Source organism: Falco naumanni, chromosome Z (genome assembly GCF_017639655.2).
Source record: "Falco naumanni isolate bFalNau1 chromosome Z, bFalNau1.pat, whole genome shotgun sequence".
In the NCBI taxonomy this organism is placed as follows: domain Eukaryota; kingdom Metazoa; phylum Chordata; class Aves; order Falconiformes; family Falconidae; genus Falco; species Falco naumanni.
Window position 1 is genome coordinate 42,982,792 of NC_054080.1, and position 19,758 is coordinate 43,002,549.

Here is a 19,758-nt window from a genome sequence, read left to right on the forward strand (position 1 = left end):
GGAGGGATTTTTGCAGACGCCATTTTCTCTTCTCACGACTGAAACCGCTCTCGCCCTCCTTTACCACCCCCTCCCCCAGCGCCTGCACCGCTTCCATCGCGGCTCCTGCCAAGCAGGTAAGCAGACCGGCCGGCACGGCGATGCCCGACGGATAGCGCGGCCCTCCTCCCCGCCAGGCCTACTTCGCCCAGGCCCTCACGGAGGGCGAGGTGGCGTGGGGAACCGCCCCCCCAAACCTGACGGGCAGGGGCCTTACCCAATGGGGTGGCGGCGGACCCGCGGATGGGGGAGGTGGTGGGACCAATCGCCTGGTGGCGCTGGTGGATGTGCGCGGTGGCCGTGGGGGCTTCTCCCCTTTCTTTCCCGTACGCGGTGGGGCCGGCGGCGGGCGCAGGTACGCGCAGCCCGCGGCGAGGTGTGGCTGGGGCCAGCGAGGAGGGGGCGCTGCTCGCGCGCTGGGAGACCCGGGGCGGGGGGGGGGGGGGGGCGCACAGGCCAGACTGGGCTTTGCTGAGGCCCGCAGAGCTGCTGTTGTGCCCCTCTCAGCGCAGTTGCCTGACACAGCGATGCGTGAGACCTGCGCCTGCCCGGTCGCGGGGCATTAATCCCCGGGAACTGCCGCCGCCGTGCCCCGGTGCTCCCGTGGTTCCCGCAGCGACGGTGGTGGAAAAAGGCGAACGTTGCGTGGGGAAGGAGGAGACAGGGATGTCGCCGCCTCAGCTAATGCTGGGGCAAGCCTCTCAGGCGGCTGAGGGCAGTCTGTGGGCCCCAAGGGCCGCTCCTGCCCCGAGGGGAAGGCGAGATGGGTGGCCGCAGTCCCTGCGGACGGCCCCAGGCCCTGTGGCCCAGCCAGCGTGGCTCCCTGCGGGGCGGCGCGGTGGAGGCCGGCGGCGCTGGCAGGTGCGCCCAACGGGAGGGGGAGCGGCGGCCGCCGCCTTCCTGCGCCCGCCCTTGGTAACTCTGTGCCCGGGGCGAGTTGTCGGGGATTATGGCGGGCGGAGGGGAGGGCGCTGTCGGCCGCGGCCTGTGCGGAGGCGGCCCTGGGAGGCCGATGGAGGGGGCGCGTCTCAGCCGGCCGCTGTTGCCGGTGGCGAGGTGGCTGTCACGCTGCGCCGGCCGCGCTGGGGCCCGGGCCGCCGCGCGCTTCCTTTGTGTGTCCCTGGGCAGAGGGGAGTGAACCTCCGTGCGACCGCGTGGTGGTGGTGACGGCAGCTTTTCCGCTCCCGGCTCCGCCTAGCAGCGGGCCGGCGCCATTACAGGGGCCGCCATTTTTGTCGGTCCGGGCCGCCGGGTAGGTGAGGCCAGGGGCTGCGGGGGTTACGTAACGCCGCCGCTGCCCCGCGCAGGAGCCGGGCGGGCCGCGGAGGCCGTGATGGCGGCTGGAGTGGGGGCCGTAGGCAGAGAGAGGCGGGCGGGAAGAGCCGCCGCGCTCCGGAGGGAGCGGGGCTGAGGCGCGTCGGTGTTTACCAGCTCTTGGGCCTGCGGTAGCTGATGCCGCCTCTAGCTTTATCCTTCAGGTGTTTATAAAAACACGGGATTAGTCAATGTAATCCCGCGAGCTCCGTTTACCCAGCAGAGAGCTGTAACTGAGAGCACCTTACGTACACGTGGCTAGGGGAGTAAATACATGGGACAAGGGGAGGCTAAGCCCTGAACAGTATTGCGGTTCACTCCCGGCAGCCTCAAAATTGTTGGGGTCGTTGGAAACGGGAGTAACGGCTCCAAAAGCTCTATTTAAACTGTAAAAAAAAAAAAAAATCCGCCCCCCCCCGCCCCTCAGCGTTTTGGCAGTGTCTGCCTGAGTTTCCGCTGTCGTTTAGCTCACTTTGAGTGCTGGAAAGACTAGTGTGTGCTGTGAAGGCGAGGGCCTGCTGTAAGCCTGTACAAATGGGGCAACAACTACAAGTTAACAGCTGGCTGAGAGTGTGTTGGAAACGTTAGATGCACCTAGTTTCTTATTTCCTCCATGGATACCAGAATGAGTGGTATTACCACATATCAAGGCAGTGAACATTAATAAAATACAGGGATGAAATATGATTGAGTAGATTGAATATCTGTAGGAACACATTCTTAAAGAGTGTAAGTCACGAAATTATTTCTTTGGTCTAGACCTCTTTAATGTGACTTAATAGTATTTACAGATAAATTTCACAGCAAAGATCAGCTGCTTTTGAGGCTCTTGGCTCTGTGTGCAGAAAGTTATATGTAATTACAGAGGGTGGTATTTTTAAAAGATTTTTTCCCAGTGTGGCTAGAAGGTATTTGTCTTTTGTTCATCTATTATACTTGAGTGGAAAGCATGCTAAAATGCAAACTAGTACGTTGGTAGAGAATTTTTAATACTTAACGCTGACAGTTACTGTAACAGGACTTTTTTTAGCTTAAATTGTTTAGAACTGAACAGCGGAGCAGATTGTTACATAGTGTCCTTCAGAAAGCAAATCCAAGGCATGTATCATAACATGTTGAAAAGAGGGGCCTGGATGCATGTTCACTTGAAATACCTGAAATCAATTTTTAATAAATGTGGCTACTTAAAGCTAGCTATGTGCCCAAAAAATAGAGTTCAGACTGTAATTGTTTATATGTAAGTTTACAGACTTGCCTTTTATATTTTTTTAGTGATGTGTTTGGCCTGAGTATGCTTTCTCTTCTATAATCAAAAACTTTGCGGCAACAACTCAGGTCAAACCTCTGAATTTTGGCTGTAATGAGAATTGGAGCTGTAAGCAAGCAGTCACAACTGATCTATGCTGTTTTCATAGGCTCTTGAAGCAATAGGCTGTTGGATTTTGATCCCGCCCAGAATACTTGACTTTTTTCTCTGCAAGGATATATAATAGTGGTAAGTTCTAGAAGCAGGCATTTCTTCTTGCTTTTTCCATTTAACACGATGTTACAGTTTACCTTTTCACAAAATATATGTACCAGCTTTTTTATTCTTCAACAGATTTTGCCTGTCCACTTAAGAAAAAAAGGCAATGGAGACTGAACAACAGGAAGAGACCTTTACCAACACAGAGACAAATGGTAAATTTTTTAAAGGACTATTTCTTTTTAGAAAAAAAACTCTTTAAATTTCAGTGTTGCTAAATATTTTGTAATGCTTCAACTGTATCAGTTGTTTGTATCAGCAGTAGTTTTGCATTCCACATTAAATCTTTTCATATTTAATTAGACTTATTATTTCAAAGCATAAATGCATAATCATTCTGTTGGCATGTTTTAAACATAGGGTAAGTAGCTGAAAGTTATGACTAAGGATTTAAAAATATGTCATAGGTAGATCTAAGTACTTGTGTGGAAAGTGTGAATATGTAAGAATACTATCAGGCATATCCATTAATAGCATTTCATTTAGCGCAGGTTTATGTTATATGTGAAATACCTCTAAAGAGCTTCATGAAAAACTTCTTGGGCATCATTACTAAATTACTTAAACATTAAACAGTGTTTGAAGTAGTATTATTCCAGCAGTATTTCAGTGTTGGACAAGTTTTGTTTGAGCTTTTTGCCTGAAAGGTTTTTCGCAGTTGTAAATCATAAATAAATACTGAGTGGGTGATGTTGCACTGCTTTAGACAGTGTGTTATGAATTTCTCTCTGACTGTGTGTAACATTCTCACTTAAACCATAGCTCATAAGATGTCAAATGGGTTTTCGGTAGTTAGTTGATACATAAGCTGATGAAGTAAAGACCTGTTTCTGTGCGATGGCTGCTTAGAGTAGGCATCAGTAATTAGTACTGGGCTAATAGAAAAGAACGTGTTAAGAATACAGAGCATAAATTCTGCATGTTTTCCACTTTGTTAGAACTTAGAAAGTTAAATAAATGCTTGTGTTTCTCCCCTATGGACCTTTCTACAGGCAAACGTCCTGCAGAAGATATGGAGGAAGAGCAGGCCTTCAAAAGATCTCGGAACACAGATGAGATGGTTGAATTACGCATCCTGCTTCAGAGCAAAGTATGCTCTTACATTTCTACTGGTTTTGCTTATAGCATTGCTCAAGATGGTGACAAAGTGTATGTTGGGATGTATGTTTAAAAGAATATCTACTTTATTTAATATGAGATAACATACTAGGACAAATTTTAAGTGTGCGTGAATTCTAGTAAAAGTATATTGCTGTGGAATTACCTTTAGTGGTTCTTTTAAATGCTAAGTCCCTGGGAATTAATCCAGTTATTCTTAAAATATGTACTTGCTGAAAACAGAGTGATAGAAATTATATGGTGTTTTAATATTTGTATAGAAGTTTATTATTTTGAGGGGAATGATTGTATATTAGTCTTTGGAAAGGAAGCAGTTTAGAGAATGATCAGCTAGGGATTGTAAATTAAATTTGAAATGTAAGATGAGAACTTCCTTAGGATTTTGGTAACTTTCCCAAAGACATGCACTAAACTTGTTCAAACGTATCAGTAGGAAGAAACGTGGGAGTAATACTTCAGGGATTGCAATGGTTTTGTTGACAAGTGTAAACAGTTACAGTAAAGTTGCTATGTGTGAATCGCCTCTAGCGTTTCCAGTTGTTACAGATGAGATGTACTTCTTGAAGTATCTCAGCCTTTTGTGTTGGCATGGGGGAATGTTACCTTAACTTTTCGTGACATTTCTGACCAGTAGTCAAGTTAGATAGGGTACTGCAAAATGTGTTGAATGCTGTTAGCATAATATATCACTTGTGTAATAAAAGCAGTAATTTTGCATGTAATTCTTGAAATAACCTGGTAAAAATAAGAGTCTTGCAGTTACTCTTGACTATCTGCTAGTTTATTCATATTACTGTAAAAAGTTGAAGTTAGTGGTTAATGTCAGCTTTAACCTTTTTCAGAATATACTGCTCTTAGAAGTCAGATAACTTACAGAGGTATAAACAGAAATCACGACTTGAAATTATTAAGAAATGCTTGGAACGCAGAAGTGGAATTTGCAAACATACTCCTTAAATTTATAAAAAATAGAAAGCTGATCAAATAAATTAGGGAAGTCATTGACTTACATTACATTCATACAGTATAATTTTGAGAGCTGAGATAGTATATGAGTTTGCTTTAACACAAGCAGAATTGCCTAGAAACTTCCTTTTGGAATTGTAATATTGGTTGTAAAACTGAACATCATCCTCTTTATTAAGTTCAGTGGTAAGAGCTGTTGGTCATTTTTTCCAAGGCCAAACTATATCAGTTCATTTCAGTTTCATTTGAACCTTTCAAAAGCAGTGCCTGCCTGCCCCTGCCCCTCAGGCCAACAGGGTAATGCAGAAGCAGATTTACTATTCTTAGGCATGAGTTCAAAAACATAGTGTATGCTGTGTTGGCAGAACATAACTTTTGAAAACTATTTTCCAGAATGCTGGAGCAGTGATTGGAAAAGGTGGCAAAAATATTAAGGCACTTCGTACAGACGTAAGTATATATGAGTTTGAACTAATTTAACACCAATTCTTTCAGAGCACTACATCGGAAGCTTGATTGCGTGCATTTCTAGAAATGGCAGCAATTCGACTCTAGACATCACTAGTCTAGTTGCAGGCAGTTTGTATTGAGTGTTAAACTTAGTTCTTCAATCTCTAGTAGTTGAAACCCAACTTGACTCACGTGAGAAGAGAGGTTAATATTAAATCTCTTTGCTCTTGGATAGGATTCCACTAAACTACACGCTACAAGCAAGTTAATATCCTAATTAGAAATATTGACAAAGCTTAAACCCCTTAATTGTACCTTTCCCATATGTGTGATTCAGTTACAGTACTGCTAAAACCATTGCAAGTGGCTGGCATAACCCAGTGATAGAGCAATTCTTTAACTTCCTTTAAAAAAGCAAACAGAATAGTCCCATCTGTTCTTCAACAGCTTGCACATGAAGCACAAAAGCATTAATGTTAAGGTTGCTTGATTTAAATACGGGTATAGAACAGTAAAAGAACATTCTATTCTGTTACTTGGAGGTGTTTTTAAATGGTCATGACTTACTTGCCTATTCACATATTACAGTGGGTTGACTCTTGTGATTAGACACATGCTCAGCATTAATGTTGTGTATTTATAAAACTTGGCAACGCTTCTTAAATTCCATTTGTTTACACTCCTGTACTTAACATCAGCAACAATTTCAACAGTTTTTCCGATCAAGACTCTGTTCAACATGAGATTCGGCAATATACCATTACAGATCAGTTCCAACTAAGTTCATAAACTACCACAGCTAGAATTCAGGTTTAAATTGAAATGGTCAGGAATCAGTAACTTTGGCAGCTAGCTGGGATTTTTTTTTAGGGTGTTTTTCTTGTGATGGCTTTTTGGTTTTTCCTTTTTTTTTTTTTTTTTTTTTTAAAGTAAATCAATGTCACCTAAGTCCAGATAATTTAGATTGGTCTGGAAAACTAGCTTTCCCAATTTGCCCGAGGTTCTAGTAACATCAGTCTCAACAGGTTTTGTGTCTACCCTCATGAGCCAGCCTGCTACTGAAACATATGCTAAAAGTAAAAAGTAGTTTAGTCAGATCAAGTGACTCATTTTTAAGGTCCATACTGTTAAGCCACAGTTGGTGTAGCAATCCGTTATTGTGTTAGTCTTCAGAACAACTTAAGCTTGTTTCATTAATTGAGAGTAATGAGTATAGTTTGTATTAAATTAAAATTTATTGCTTTTCCCCCTTTTCCCTCTCCTTGTTTTTTTGGCCATATATCTCCGTTGCCCATGTACTGGATCGACTTGCCCCTGCGTTGCCCACCATGACGTTGGCCCATCCGCCCCTGAACGCCCATGTGAAAACCCTGGTTGGCTATGCCCAAAAATGTGCTCGTTGCCAAACGGGTACCATACTTGACAACTTCTGATTGAATGCCCATGCCCAATGCCAACATCCACGAACGCCAATGACCAATGCAGTACAATGCCAGTGTTTCAGTCCCAGACAGCAGTGGCCCCGAGCGGTATGTCCCAACAGTTTATGCCTCACTGCCTGATTAGAAAGAGAGAAATGTATTTTATTACCTGCCTTTGATATAATTAAATAGTATCCCCTTATAGACGGTGTATTGTTTTTTTCAAGTTTTCTGTCTTATTTTCCCCATTAAGTCTTTTTGTCACTGAACTTTTACGTGAGTTGCCCACCCAAACAATCCACTAATTTTATTTCAATGGAAGGAGCACAGCTTCAAGTGTTGCATATTTGCTGCATTGTAAATCAAATTGTTTCAAAATAGTCTCTCGCTCTGTCTTTGTGGCCCACCTTGCTCCCCTCAACATTGCCTGTTCATAATTATTTCTGATGAAATGCTAACTCTGGTTCACTTCCCTTCACTTCTCATTTGTTCTGTCTTTTATTTTTTGTTTTACATTTGTATTTGTTTTCTTGGAGAGCCCATTAGTAATCTGATTTCTAACTGGTCTCATAACCTTACTCCAGATACAATGTTCACGACTTGCATATCCCCACTTTTTCTATGAGAAGGTGTGCCGGTTTTACCAATGTAATAGCGAGGGTATCCTAAATTAGTGGTGGCGGGGAACATGAATATTCACATCTTTCAGTTCTGCGTCAATTTCTTGCCCACTTAATCTGAGCCCTTCCAAAAGCCCATTCTGTCTTTCTCTCTGCAAGACCTACCTAATCTTAAATTTATCATGCATATATGTTGGGCAAAACCAAAGATGCATGTGTTGTAAATTGAGCAAACAGGTTTACTTTAAATGGGGAATATTAATTGTATGCTCTTCTGTGTAGTAAATCTTGTTGGAATTCTGTGTATGATGAAAAAAATTTACTTCTTCTTTTCCGCCTTCTCCATATTGTCTGACATGGTGGCCTCCAACAGAATCTTGAGTATAAGTGCAGATATAGAGACAATTGGAGAAATCTTGAAGAAGATTATCCCTACTTTAGAAGAGGTATGTCTCTTAACGTTTGCTTCTTTTTAGAGGTAAAAATCAGCTTCTAAAACAAGATGGTTCTAGATGATTTGCTGCTTTTTAAGTGCAGGAAATAAAAATAATAAAACCAAAAGCCTTTTAAAGAAGGGTTTTGGCTTTCAAACTACATGTTGGCATTTTTTTGATAGGGGACAGAGTCAGTAACTATTTATTAAGCATTTCAAACAGCCTTCTGCCTTTCAAAATACTTGCCTCCCGACCTGTTTCATTCCCATTTTGAAGTAGTTTTATTGTAAAGTGTATCCTGCATTGGCTTTGTAAGTAGTGTTGCACTGTTCGATACCTTCTTAAACCTTTGTAGATAGTTGTACAATGTAATATGTTACAAATAACAAAAACTGTTTTGACATCAGTTTATGTTGATGTGAGGTGCTTAAATAGTTGTGATCCCATCAAAGGAAATAGAGAATTACAATTCAGCAATAAATCATACCATTGTGTTTGGAGAAAAAAATTAACAAAACCCCATTTTTAAAAATATTTACGTGACTAATATTTTACTCTTTTCGTCACATGCTTCTTTGTTACAGTATCAACACTACAAAGGCAGCGACTTTGACTGCGAATTAAGACTTCTCATTCACCAGAGTTTGGCAGGAGGAATTATTGGTGTCAAGGGTGCTAAAATTAAAGAACTTAGAGAGGTACTTGTTTCTTGTTCTTCTGAGATTTGGTGTAGGTATCTTCTGTGCAGCAGTTCCTTCAGAACATAATACAAACATTTTGGTGTTCTGTGAGTAGCAACTTTCTGGCAGACGCTCAGGAGTAAAGTAGTTGTTGATGATAAAGCCTAGGACTTATCAAGCTTCTAAGCAGTATTTCTGGTAATGTTTTGAAAGGAAGGATTTTTTTTTCTTTATTTTTTTTAATTATTATTATTAAATTAAAATGGCATTCATCACTCCTGGAATGAGCTGCTGCATAGACTAGATTTGTGTGATTGGACATGCAAAGTGCTTTAGGGTGAATGCATCTCCACAAACTCTTCAGATAATAATTCAGTAGATGTCTGAATATTACTGAAAAAGGGATTTCTTTTTATAATCTTTTCTTAATTCTACCTCCTAGCAGACCATTGTTTTCTTTCAGTGAAGGAATGAGATTTTGAAAAGCTAATGGTCTCTTGTGAACTTAAAACACTTCTGTTTTCTGTCTTGTCTTGGTATTGTGCCAGAGGCAATTTCAGGTCAGTTCAGGCATAAGCTGAGAGCTGTTTGCATCGGTTGAGAAGGGCAAGACAATTAGACATAATTCTGGTAGCTTCGTTGTCTTGCACCCAAAGCATGTTTTCTTGACATGTGAAGTTTGATACAACCTCTGAGGTCACAAGGATGTGTGGTCCTTTTGCTGGTATTTAAATAATGGTGTAAACGAGCCATAATTGAGAGGAGAAAATTAAACTTCTGTCCTCTCCATAGAAATTATGTCAGCACAGATCTTAAAAAAAAATAAAATTAATTGTGAAATTAAATTTGTTGTGAGAACTCTGAAGCAAGCATGCATCTAAAATGGCAGGGAATTTAGTTGTCTTTTGGACTGTTTCTTTAAAAATGTTTTAATGGCTTTATAAAGTTGTTTATAATCGTTATTTTAGACAATCTGGTCTTTTATTTTTCTTCAACAGAACACTCAGACCACCATTAAGCTCTTCCAAGAGTGTTGTCCTCATTCTACTGACAGAGTGGTGCTTATTGGTGGAAAACCTGACAGAGTTGTTGAATGTATCAAGATTATCTTGGATCTTATCTCTGAGGTAATGTTTATAATAAGTTTATTTTATTCTTTCATTAGCATTCCTGAATGTTAGGGATCATTTGGATGAAAACAAGCATCTTTCAGTTTCTCTTTTTCCTGCTTTTCCAGTAACAAAATGATTGACTGTTACCACCTTTTGAAGCGATTTCAGTTTCCTAGAATTGGGGTGCACCTTATGGAGGAGGGAAGCAATTTTTTGTACTAGTGGGCCGTTACTCATTGAGATGCAAAATTTGAAAAGGGAGTCAAAATTTTTCTGCCATGTATGGGTAACAGCACTTTCTGTACAGAAACCTAGTTCAAAGGAAACAGGTCACATCTCCTCCTTGCCAGCACTGAAAAATCAAGAACATGTTCCAAATGCTTAAATTTGTATTTATATATTTAATATATTACTTAAATATGCCAATTGTAATAGTCCTAATTCAGTTTGCGGGGTTGTTTTTTGTTTTTATGTTTCAGTCTCCGATTAAAGGGCGGGCCCAGCCTTATGATCCCAATTTCTATGATGAAACATATGACTATGGTGGCTTCACAATGATGTTTGATGATAGAAGGGGACGTCCAGTAGGCTTTCCAATGCGTGGAAGAGGTGGTTTTGATCGAATGCCCCCTGGCCGTGGTGGACGACCTATGCCTCCATCAAGAAGAGATTACGATGATATGAGCCCTCGCAGAGGACCTCCACCACCTCCACCAGGTCGTGGTGGTAGAGGTGGCAGCAGAGCTCGTAACCTTCCTCTTCCTCCTCCACCACCTCCTCGTGGCGGGTGAGTTGTTGCGTAGATGTGTTAGACAGAACTCACATTGTGTTTAGCGTCCTGAATTATGTTCACTTTTCCAGTGTTTCTTCATGTTGGTCATGATTATGCAAGAAGCTGCTCTTTGTGCACATAAGAGATGGGTGGGCACAGGCAGAAATAAGCAAAGGTGTTGACCTGACGTGTTGATGTTTCACCAGCCCATTTTCTTTATTCCCTCTTCCCTCATTTTTAACCCTCCTTCTTCGCCTTGGTCCATTGGGACCCCTTACATGGCAATGGAGCCACTTTTAAATTGGCATCTTGACTTCTCTTGTGGCCAAACTCAAATCTGAAAGCATGCCAGACTCCCAGAATTGCGAGGTTCACTGAAAAGATACTAGTTTAAAAACTAAAGGCATTACTTGTTTCTTTTCTATACCATTTGGTTTTGAACCTTCATGGTGCACTTCACGCATGTTTTTAGACTTTTTAGCATGAGTATAAAAACTGCTAATTTCCCTTAGTAAGGCTTCTGAGAGGAGCAGGGGTTAGACTGGTTGAACCTTATGGGTCCTTTCCAATTTGAGATACTCTGTGATTCTATGAAGATTGAGTACGTATTAGACCAGAGTATTTTGAAAAATACTGGAATTTAGTTATTTGCTGCACTGTTCTGATCTGCGCAAGGTTACTTAAACTTTTATCTCATTCAGTACTTGGCTATAGTAGTTTGTAATGAATTTGTGCATGAACCATGAACGTGAAACCTTAACATTGGAATAAACCAAGGAGCTTACAAAGCAATTCACATGCTGCTGTGTTTTTTGTTTTAGAGATCTTATGTCCTATGACCGAAGGGGCAGACCAGGAGACCGTTATGATGGCATGGTAAGAGTTTAAAATTTGCCTTACGTTTTATAAGTGCAGTTAGCATGCTGACTGAAGATACCGTTGCTGAACGCATATACTTCTGCGTGGGACATGCATGGTTCTGGTGATAGAACCAGAACATTTTGTCCATACAAATACTCCTTCCTGTGCAGGAATGGGAGGTGATGGTGTCTGATCGTTTGCTTTCTTTCCTCCCTGCTGTCTTGCACTGACTGTCTTTTAAGATAGTTTTTTTTTTTAATCACGTGACAGAAATAGGAATTGATATGCCTTTCAGATAAAGAAAACATGTCAGAACACTGTTTTCTGAAGTTCTTTGATTCATACAAGCATTCTTAACACTAATGTTGGAAAACACAAGTATAGATAGAATAATGCAGATCATAGAACAGTATCTCTGAAGAGCTCTAGCTGATCTGGAAGGTGGTTGCTCTTTTGAATCCATTCTGTCTATTTGCTGGTTTCTGTGTCTGCAAAAAATCCACTGTAATTCCAAATGTTTCAGAGCTAGAGCCACTGCTAAGTTGAGTCCTAATTAAATTAGATATATTCAACCATATTAATGCTAATACTTGCTGAGGGAAAAAAAATCTCTCGTAGTATATAGAAGCTTAAAAAAATACTTAAAGGTACCCTTCCATGTTATATTCTGAAGTGCAACTTCCCAGCAGTCATCTGCTGTTATACAAGGTTCCTGGGAAGAGAAATCATTTGTGTCTGGAAGGTAATAGCTACAGTAACAATCTTTTCTCCTATGTCTTTGTTTGGCACCTTCTTTAAGCTGACAAGTGAGACAAGATTTTTTGGGGTTTTTTTCCTTTTAAATGAATAGAGGAGGAAGGAGTGGAGAAGAGCTGTGAAATAAGACTATCTAAACGGGCTTTACACATTTCCTCCTTGGGAGTAAAAATTAACTGAAAGTGTGTATTGCAAGAATGTCACATGCTTAACTAGAAATACTAAAATAAAAGATTTGCACACAGTTACGTAAGGAACCTGTTCCTCATGCTGCTGTGCATGTTAAGAAACTGGAAGAACCGAGTACAAGTACACCTCCAGTATTCCTTATTTGTATTTACCCGTTTTCAAGCTCAGTTTTTGTGTTCTTACATTTGCAGCTATCAAAGCCAGTGCTAGAGCGTATAAACTGTGCTCAGTTTTTTGAGTATCTGGTTGAGCACAGGCTTACTTAGCTTGGCTCTGGGGCAGTAGTGTGTTCTATTTTTATTCCATTCCAGCTAGAATTAAAAAAATCCGTTTTGCCTTCTGTTTAGCGTGACTTTTGTCAGGTTAACCTTTGCTTTCTTATCATTAATTCCTACAAATAGAGTCACTTCCGTTTGTTTTTTCTTTCCAAAAAGCAATTTTATTTCATCTTCATGGTGAAAGTGTTCATGGCTTTGTCTCCTTTATGACCAAGTATCTTAGCCTCTTTAAAAAGTGAGGACTACTTCCCAAGAAAGACGATTTAATTTCTAGTTTCAGTTAATCATGATCCTACTACCCTAAATTGTGTAAGCAGATAGGAAGTCTTAATGTGGATTGTGAGGCCAGAGCTGGAAATGTTATGGCAGAAATGTAAGGTTTCTTGTGCTGCCCTTCATTTCACACAGAAACCATTCTCTAGCAAAACATTTAAGGTGTAGAGTAAACCAAGATCCTTGTGGATTGTGAACTAAGCAATAAATGGGAAGAGCTGCTCTCAAAGTGGAAGTGCTCTTTTACATAGATACAATAAAAGGCAAGAATAGATGCTTTTCTCAGATGAACATCTCAAAAATCATGGAAATGCTGAATGTATGTGCTGTGGTTTAACCCCAGGTGGTAACTAAGTACCACACAGCCACTCGCTCGCTCCCCCACTACCCAGAGAGATGGGGAGAAGAACCAGGCAGGAATGTGAAAGTCGAGGGTTGAGATAAAAACAATTTAATAACTGAAATGAAATAAAAAATACAATTACAACAATAATTGTAATGAAAGGATGGAGAAGGGGAGAAGAATAAAATCCAAAGGAAAAGGAGAAAAGAACACTAGTGATGCACAGTACCATTGCTCACCACCTCCTGACTGATGCCCAGCCAGTCCCCGCGCAGTGATTGGTAGGCCCTGGCAAACTCCCACCAGTTTATATACTGGGTGTGACATTCTGTGGTCTGGAGTATACCTTTGGCTAGTTTGGTCAGCTGTCCTGGCTGTGTCCCCTCCCCATTTCTTGTGCCACTACAGTGCTCTCGCTGGCAGAGCCTGAGAAACGGAAAAGTCCCTGAGTTAGTATATACCTAGCAACAATTAAAAAACATGTTATTGACATTATTCTCACACCAAATCCAAAACTCAACACTGTACCAGCTATTAAAGAGAATCAACTCTTACCCCAGCTGAGATAAGGACAGTACAGAATTTTATTTTTTTGCTAGTTCTAATTTTTTACTAACAACAGAAAGACTGAGTACTTCAGGACCTTTAAAACTGGATGCTGAATTGTGAATTTTGTGGAATTCCAGAGATAAAACTGTATTGACAGTCTTACAAATGCTGAGATGAGAAAAACCCATTTTGATTTTAAAAGATGTGTTAATTCCTCTTGCCGGTGTGGAGTCATCCACTTAAGGTACTTGTCTGTTAACAGGGCTTACAGCTGTAGTTTGTTTATGCACTGCTAATGAAAGAATTTAGTTGGTTTATAATCCCTCTTTTGAAGCTTTTTCCTGAAGGACAGACTTTTGTTGTTCCTCTGTGAAGAGTGTTATATTTCAGTGTGTAACTACTCCAAATCAAAAGCCTGTGGACCATAAGAGCTATATTGAGAGCTGAAAAAAACCTGAATGTATTTCCAGTATTCTTTTTTTTAATACCTTGTTCTCAGGGGTCTTTCAGATACATAAACACACACAGATAACAAGTGGGAGGGGTGGACAAGTAACATGGACAAGCATAGAGTCTTTTATCCCCTCACTTCTTTTTCAATTTAACTGATCATGTTTTCAGAGGACTAAAAATTTTGAAATCTAGATTAATGGAGACTTAAATCAGAATGTCTCCGATTAAGTGGACTGTTTCTCACAGAATTCTGTGTCTTCAGACTTCTAGTGTGCTTTTGTGCCTTCAAATACTTCTAGTTCGTGAGCTTTTCTGTACATGTATGTATATACATGTGTCTTTGATATAAACACTTGAATAAAGGCACATACAGTTAAAAAATGCAAAAAGCTCTTGATGCTTATGAAATAGGACACTCACAAGAATGTAATAACTCAGTAAAGGAAGAATGTCATGACAGCTTTTTTATTTATCCATGCACATGCTGGAAGAACGTAACAATTTCACTTCTAGCTCTGCCTTAAAAACCAGAGAAGATGATGGTAAAGAAATTTTACATCAGTTAGGACTGCATGCATTTTCTTTCTTTAGATGTAAAAGTTAAACTATTCCTTATTCAGCCAGTGTGTCATCTGGTCTCTATTCTAGTACCAGTAGTCATTAGCACAAATGAATCTGTATAGGGAAATACTGTGTTACATATGTTAAGATACCCTGTTTGAGAAGCTGGTTTTCAAGTGCACAAATCAATATAAATTGCTGCAATTGTAGAATTCTGAAAGAAAGCAATGCTATATACTAGATGTTTTAAAAACAATGAGATTTCTAATACAGTCAGGCGGCAGCAGATTGTTAGTCTAGTTAGTGGCTAGATGAGGTATATGGAAATGAATTGGTAGAACATGAGAAGCAGTGTCCTCAGTGGCCTTCCCACTTGACCTGCGGTTGGTATAGAGATAATCACTGATAGTTGCTTGTTTTAATCTCGTTAAACTTTGGTTCTCTACCATGTGGCAGAAATAAAGATTTTTATACATAGTAACCCTTGAAGGTGTTCTAAAAGAAGAAAAAAAAGCTTGTTTAAGCTTCGCTTTGCCATTAGCTGTCTGACCTTCTTTGTTAGAGGAAAAAAAACCACCTGTTTACACGACAGAAAGAGGGGAAAAAGTGAATATGACCACTTAAGGTTTCCTTAAAGTGAAATTTAAAGGGACCAAGTCTTAAAAGTGGTCTAAATCACACTTCTAAAGTTTTTGTTATACACCAGTACGTATTATATTCGCTTGACAAGTTACTTGTAAGTCTGCATGACATAGACTTAATACAGATTTCTTTACTCTTCCTATTACGTTGTGTCTGGAAGATGATGCAGTGTCACGTGGATGCCTGTGATGACATGCAGCCGCCAGAGTTGGTGAGTATGCTCAATCTTTTCTAAAACTGTTTTATTGAACAGGTTAAGTGATAATGGGAATTTCTTGATCTGGAGTGTAGTTAGTGGCAGCTTGCACCTACTGAAAATCATAAAGCTGTCCTGACTTAAAATTTATTGGCAGCGTGTCCTGTGCAGGCAGGTAATGGTGATAGAAACATGGAAGTATGCAGCACCACAGCCAAAAGGAGAGGAGCTTTTTTGTGTCTCTTTTACACCCCATTTTTGTACTGTAAATAGTAACTTTCTCCATAACTGAAGCACTGTAGATGCTACATTTAGGATATGCATTTTTGTATTAACTTTGTGTGTTTTCTCATGTTTCAGACAGAAAATACTAAAAAGAGCTTCTTACTTAGATTTATGCATAAACTATTACACTTACCAATGTCTTTGAAAATACACCATTTGATTGGATAGGTTTTGGCAAGAGAAGTTAATGGAGTTCATCAGGTGTTCACGCTGTCTAGAAGATGGCAAAGTGCTGCCAAATACTAAACCTCAGTTCTTTGCTTACATAAGTACAGCAAATGTCATTGTTTAACTCATCTGTCAAGTTCGTTTGCTGTCTTGTAGTCTGGGTGGGCAGCAATGAATGGTAAAGGAAAGGATTGGTCTTTAAAACATACTAGCCCAAAAAAGGACCCTTTGGCAAGTATCAACAGGAATATACCTGTGGTGTGAAGTATACTGTTCTGAACAGCTTCTGAATTAAGTCTTAAGCAGAGTCCTTCATTCTCTTGTATTCTGGACTCTACCACAACTTCTGTTATGTTGTATTACAACCTGTATTGCTAAATAATGTGAGTACGCAATATAGCTTAGAGACAAGAGGATAAGATCAACCCTGTGGTCTGAGTAGCCTTCATTTTGATATTCTGAAAAGGTAGCAGGTAAAAAATTTGAGAAGTTGTAGCCTTACAACTTCTGCAAACAAGTAGTTGTGGTTGGTTGAACTTGGCTGCTTGCCAGGTGCCCACCCAGCTGTTCCTCACCACCCTACCTCCCCCTCAGATGGATGAGGGGAGAAAGTAAGAAGGAAATGCTTGTGGCTCAAGATAACAGGGCAGTCACTTACTGGTTACCATCATGGGCAAAACAGAGTAGACTTGTGGAAGATTAACTTATTGCTACTTAAGGATAGAATAGCATGGTGAGAAACAAAGAGGAAAACTAAAAACACCTTTCCCCCACCCTTCTTCCCAGGCTTAATTTCATTCCTTCATTCCCAGCTCTTCTACTTACTTACTCTTGCCATGAGTGATGCAGGGGGTGGATGGGAAATGGTGGTTTGCAGTCAGTTCACCACACTTTGTCTCTGTTCGTCCCTCCTTACACTGTTGCTCTGTTGCAGTGTGGGGTCCCTCCCATGGGATACGATACAGTGGTTCACAAACTGATCAAATGTAGGTGTTTCCAATGGACTGCAGTTCTTCCAAGTCGTGTTTTTAGCAGAACAGAAGTGACTCATGTCATGATTATCAGTTCTGAGATACAAAGGATTGTAGCATAATCTGAATCAAAAGACAAGATACAGAGCTATTCTTAATAGCTTTGGATTTTTTATCCTAAAGATGTAGATTACAGAGGAGGATTGACAGTCACTGGGTAAACTTTTTGTCCCAAAACTGGAGACTTGAGTCTCTTCTGAGCTGTATTGGTAACATTATTAAGGCTGTACTCTGATCTTTTCATTTGTCTGTTGGTGTTTAGTTCAAGGGTCAGGAGTAGGTCAGCATCAAGAGCTGTCTACCAGCAGCTGAATTAGTGAGACTGCTTGGTAAACTGGTACAGCTGGATTCTTTATGTCATTTTATGTCTTACTCTTAGAGATCTTGGCAGGGCACGGTAAGAGGTTTATGAGACTTTCCCTCACCCACCCGTTTTGTTTCTGGTCTGCCCTCTTTTATGCTTCTGATTGCAACACTGTTGTGTTTATAGTAAGGCAGGGTGTGGACATCTTCGCCTAAAATAGGCTCAAGAGTTACAAATATGATACTTAAGATGAAAATATGTTAATGAAGCATGGCTATTCAATATTTAAGGGTTTTTTCTCTTTCTCTTACAGTTTGAGGGTGGCTCTGGATATGGTAAGTGTTTATATAGGACTTCTATGTGTCTTTATTACATAGTTATTAAAGGGCTTGATGCATACGTTTAAATCAGATTATTCTTATGCAGGGGGGCGTGGCTCATATGGAGATCTCGGTGGACCCATCATCACAACACAAGTAACAATTCCCAAAGATGTAAGTAAAGGTGACTTGCACTCAGCTTGTCTTTTAGGAAAAAAAAAAGTCACAGCCTCTTCTTAAACTGCACAAGTAAATCAGAAGTATTTAGGGTGCTTGATAAAAAACCAAATGTTTCTAAATGACCAAAAGTCTGTTCTTCAAGTGTTAGGTTTGTGTCTTCACTTTTGAGACACACTAAATGACTTTAGTAATTGTTAAAATTCAGTAATAGAGATGGTCTATGTAACATGTTTTTTGCGACTGAGCAACTGGTTCCACAGTTTTCTCACCTGCGTTTATACTGTTAATACTGCAGAGGTTGTTTTGGGGCTGTAAAGTAAGCTTCCATTGCAAGTCTAAAACTTACGGAAGCTACTCAAACACTGCTGTGATTTTCATAACTGTTTTTAGAGAGGAAGTTGTATCAGGAAATGAATGCTTTGCTTTCTTCCCTAGTTGGCAGGATCTATTATTGGAAAGGGAGGCCAGAGAATCAAACAAATACGCCATGAATCAGGAGCTTCGATCAAAATCGATGAACCATTAGAAGGCTCAGAAGATCGGATAATAACTATTACGGGAACACAGGACCAGATACAAAATGCACAGTATTTACTGCAGAACAGGCAAGTTGAAGTTTAATGTTATCCCCACTATCAGTTTTAAACTGACATGTGTACTCTAAAGCTGTTCTTTTTTGTGATGCAGTTTTTACAAGGCAGGTTCTAAGTAACAATTTAAACCTAACTTCTCCAGTGGTAGTTCTGCCTTGATTCTCTTCTGTTCTCCGTTCAAATTAAAATGAAGACACTCTCAAAACTAATCTTGCTGGAAGACGCCCTAACCAAGCAATCCTCTCATTTCTCTGGTGAAAACTGCTGCAAAAAACTACTTGTAATAAATTTACATAGAGCCTGTAGAAAATATAGAAGATTTCAGTGGATGTTGGCCTAGTTCTGTGTGGAAGACTAGTGATTTTGTTGTTTTTAGATAACTAAATTGACAACAAATCACAGTCTGCCATATGGCACAGACCATGCCTCTACAGGACAAGTTGAAATCTATTTGGTGCTGTTATGCAGCATTTCACACCTTGCTGACATTACTTTGTCTTTTCTGCCAAATAAAAGCTAGCTTCAGAATTAATTTGCTTAGTTTTGCTTTATTAACATGTTGGCTGTCATAGCAGATAATAATGTTTTAACTTGAATGTTCTTTAGATTACTAATACTTAAAATGTGCCTAAAATATATTAATAGACCTATAATTTATTAGCCATTGATATTTTTAAATTATTTACTTTTAAATGTATTAGGAACTTGTAATTTTATCTGCTTTAAAAATGTCATTGTGAATGTTGATGCAAGATGTATGGTTCATCATTCTAATACATGCTTTTTTCTTTTTCTTTTATAGTGTGAAGCAGTATGCAGATGTTGAAGGATTCTAATGCAAGATTATTTTTTCTTTTTTATAGTGTGAAGCAGTATTCTGGAAAGTTTTTCTAAGACTAGTGAAGAACTGAAGGAGTCCTGCACCCTTTTTTTTTTAATCTGCTTCTGTTTAAAAAGCCAACATTCCTCTGCTTCATAGGTGTTCTGCATTTGAGGTGTAGTGGAATCTTTGCTGTCCACCAGATGTAACGTTTTAGTTCCTTACAAATACATGGGGGAGGGAAAGGGCACACAAGACTAACATTGAAATTTTGAAGCAGCAGCAGAGAGAGTGAATTTTATTTTTACTCATTGTTGGTAGTAAACTGTAATGTTTTTATGTAATTGTTGTGAACACCTTGCTTTTATGTACACTGTATCTTTCTCAGTTGGGGAGAATACTGGTAGTCCACATGTCCCTGGCATCCCTTGAGAGCGGTATGCAGAATGTAATGCTCTTTCAAAAGAAACTTGTTAAGATTGTTGAATAAATCTAGTGAACCTA

General features: G+C 40.1%; 1 protein-coding gene across 9 annotated transcripts; it reads left to right on the top strand.

Moving 5' to 3' along the window:
- Positions 1 to 19,758, top strand: HNRNPK (heterogeneous nuclear ribonucleoprotein K). 9 transcript variants are annotated; one of them, XM_040579042.1, is made up of 16 exons: positions 3 to 116; positions 2,769 to 2,848; positions 2,954 to 3,033; positions 3,859 to 3,968; positions 5,357 to 5,413; positions 6,899 to 6,942; positions 7,828 to 7,900; positions 8,473 to 8,586; positions 9,567 to 9,695; positions 10,160 to 10,467; positions 11,274 to 11,328; positions 15,518 to 15,568; positions 17,655 to 17,676; positions 17,753 to 17,835; positions 18,277 to 18,446; positions 19,298 to 19,758. In XM_040579042.1, the coding sequence occupies exons 3-16, from the start codon at positions 2,985 to 2,987 to the stop codon at positions 19,326 to 19,328; spliced, it is 1,296 nt and encodes a 431-aa protein (XP_040434976.1). In that variant the 5' UTR covers positions 3 to 116; positions 2,769 to 2,848; positions 2,954 to 2,984; the 3' UTR covers positions 19,329 to 19,758. The 9 variants fall into 9 exon arrangements, with proteins under 9 accessions (XP_040434974.1, XP_040434979.1, XP_040434976.1 ...); XM_040579038.1 differs by having other exon boundaries at positions 4 to 116; positions 19,237 to 19,758; XM_040579043.1 differs by having other exon boundaries at positions 4 to 116; positions 3,871 to 3,968; positions 19,237 to 19,758.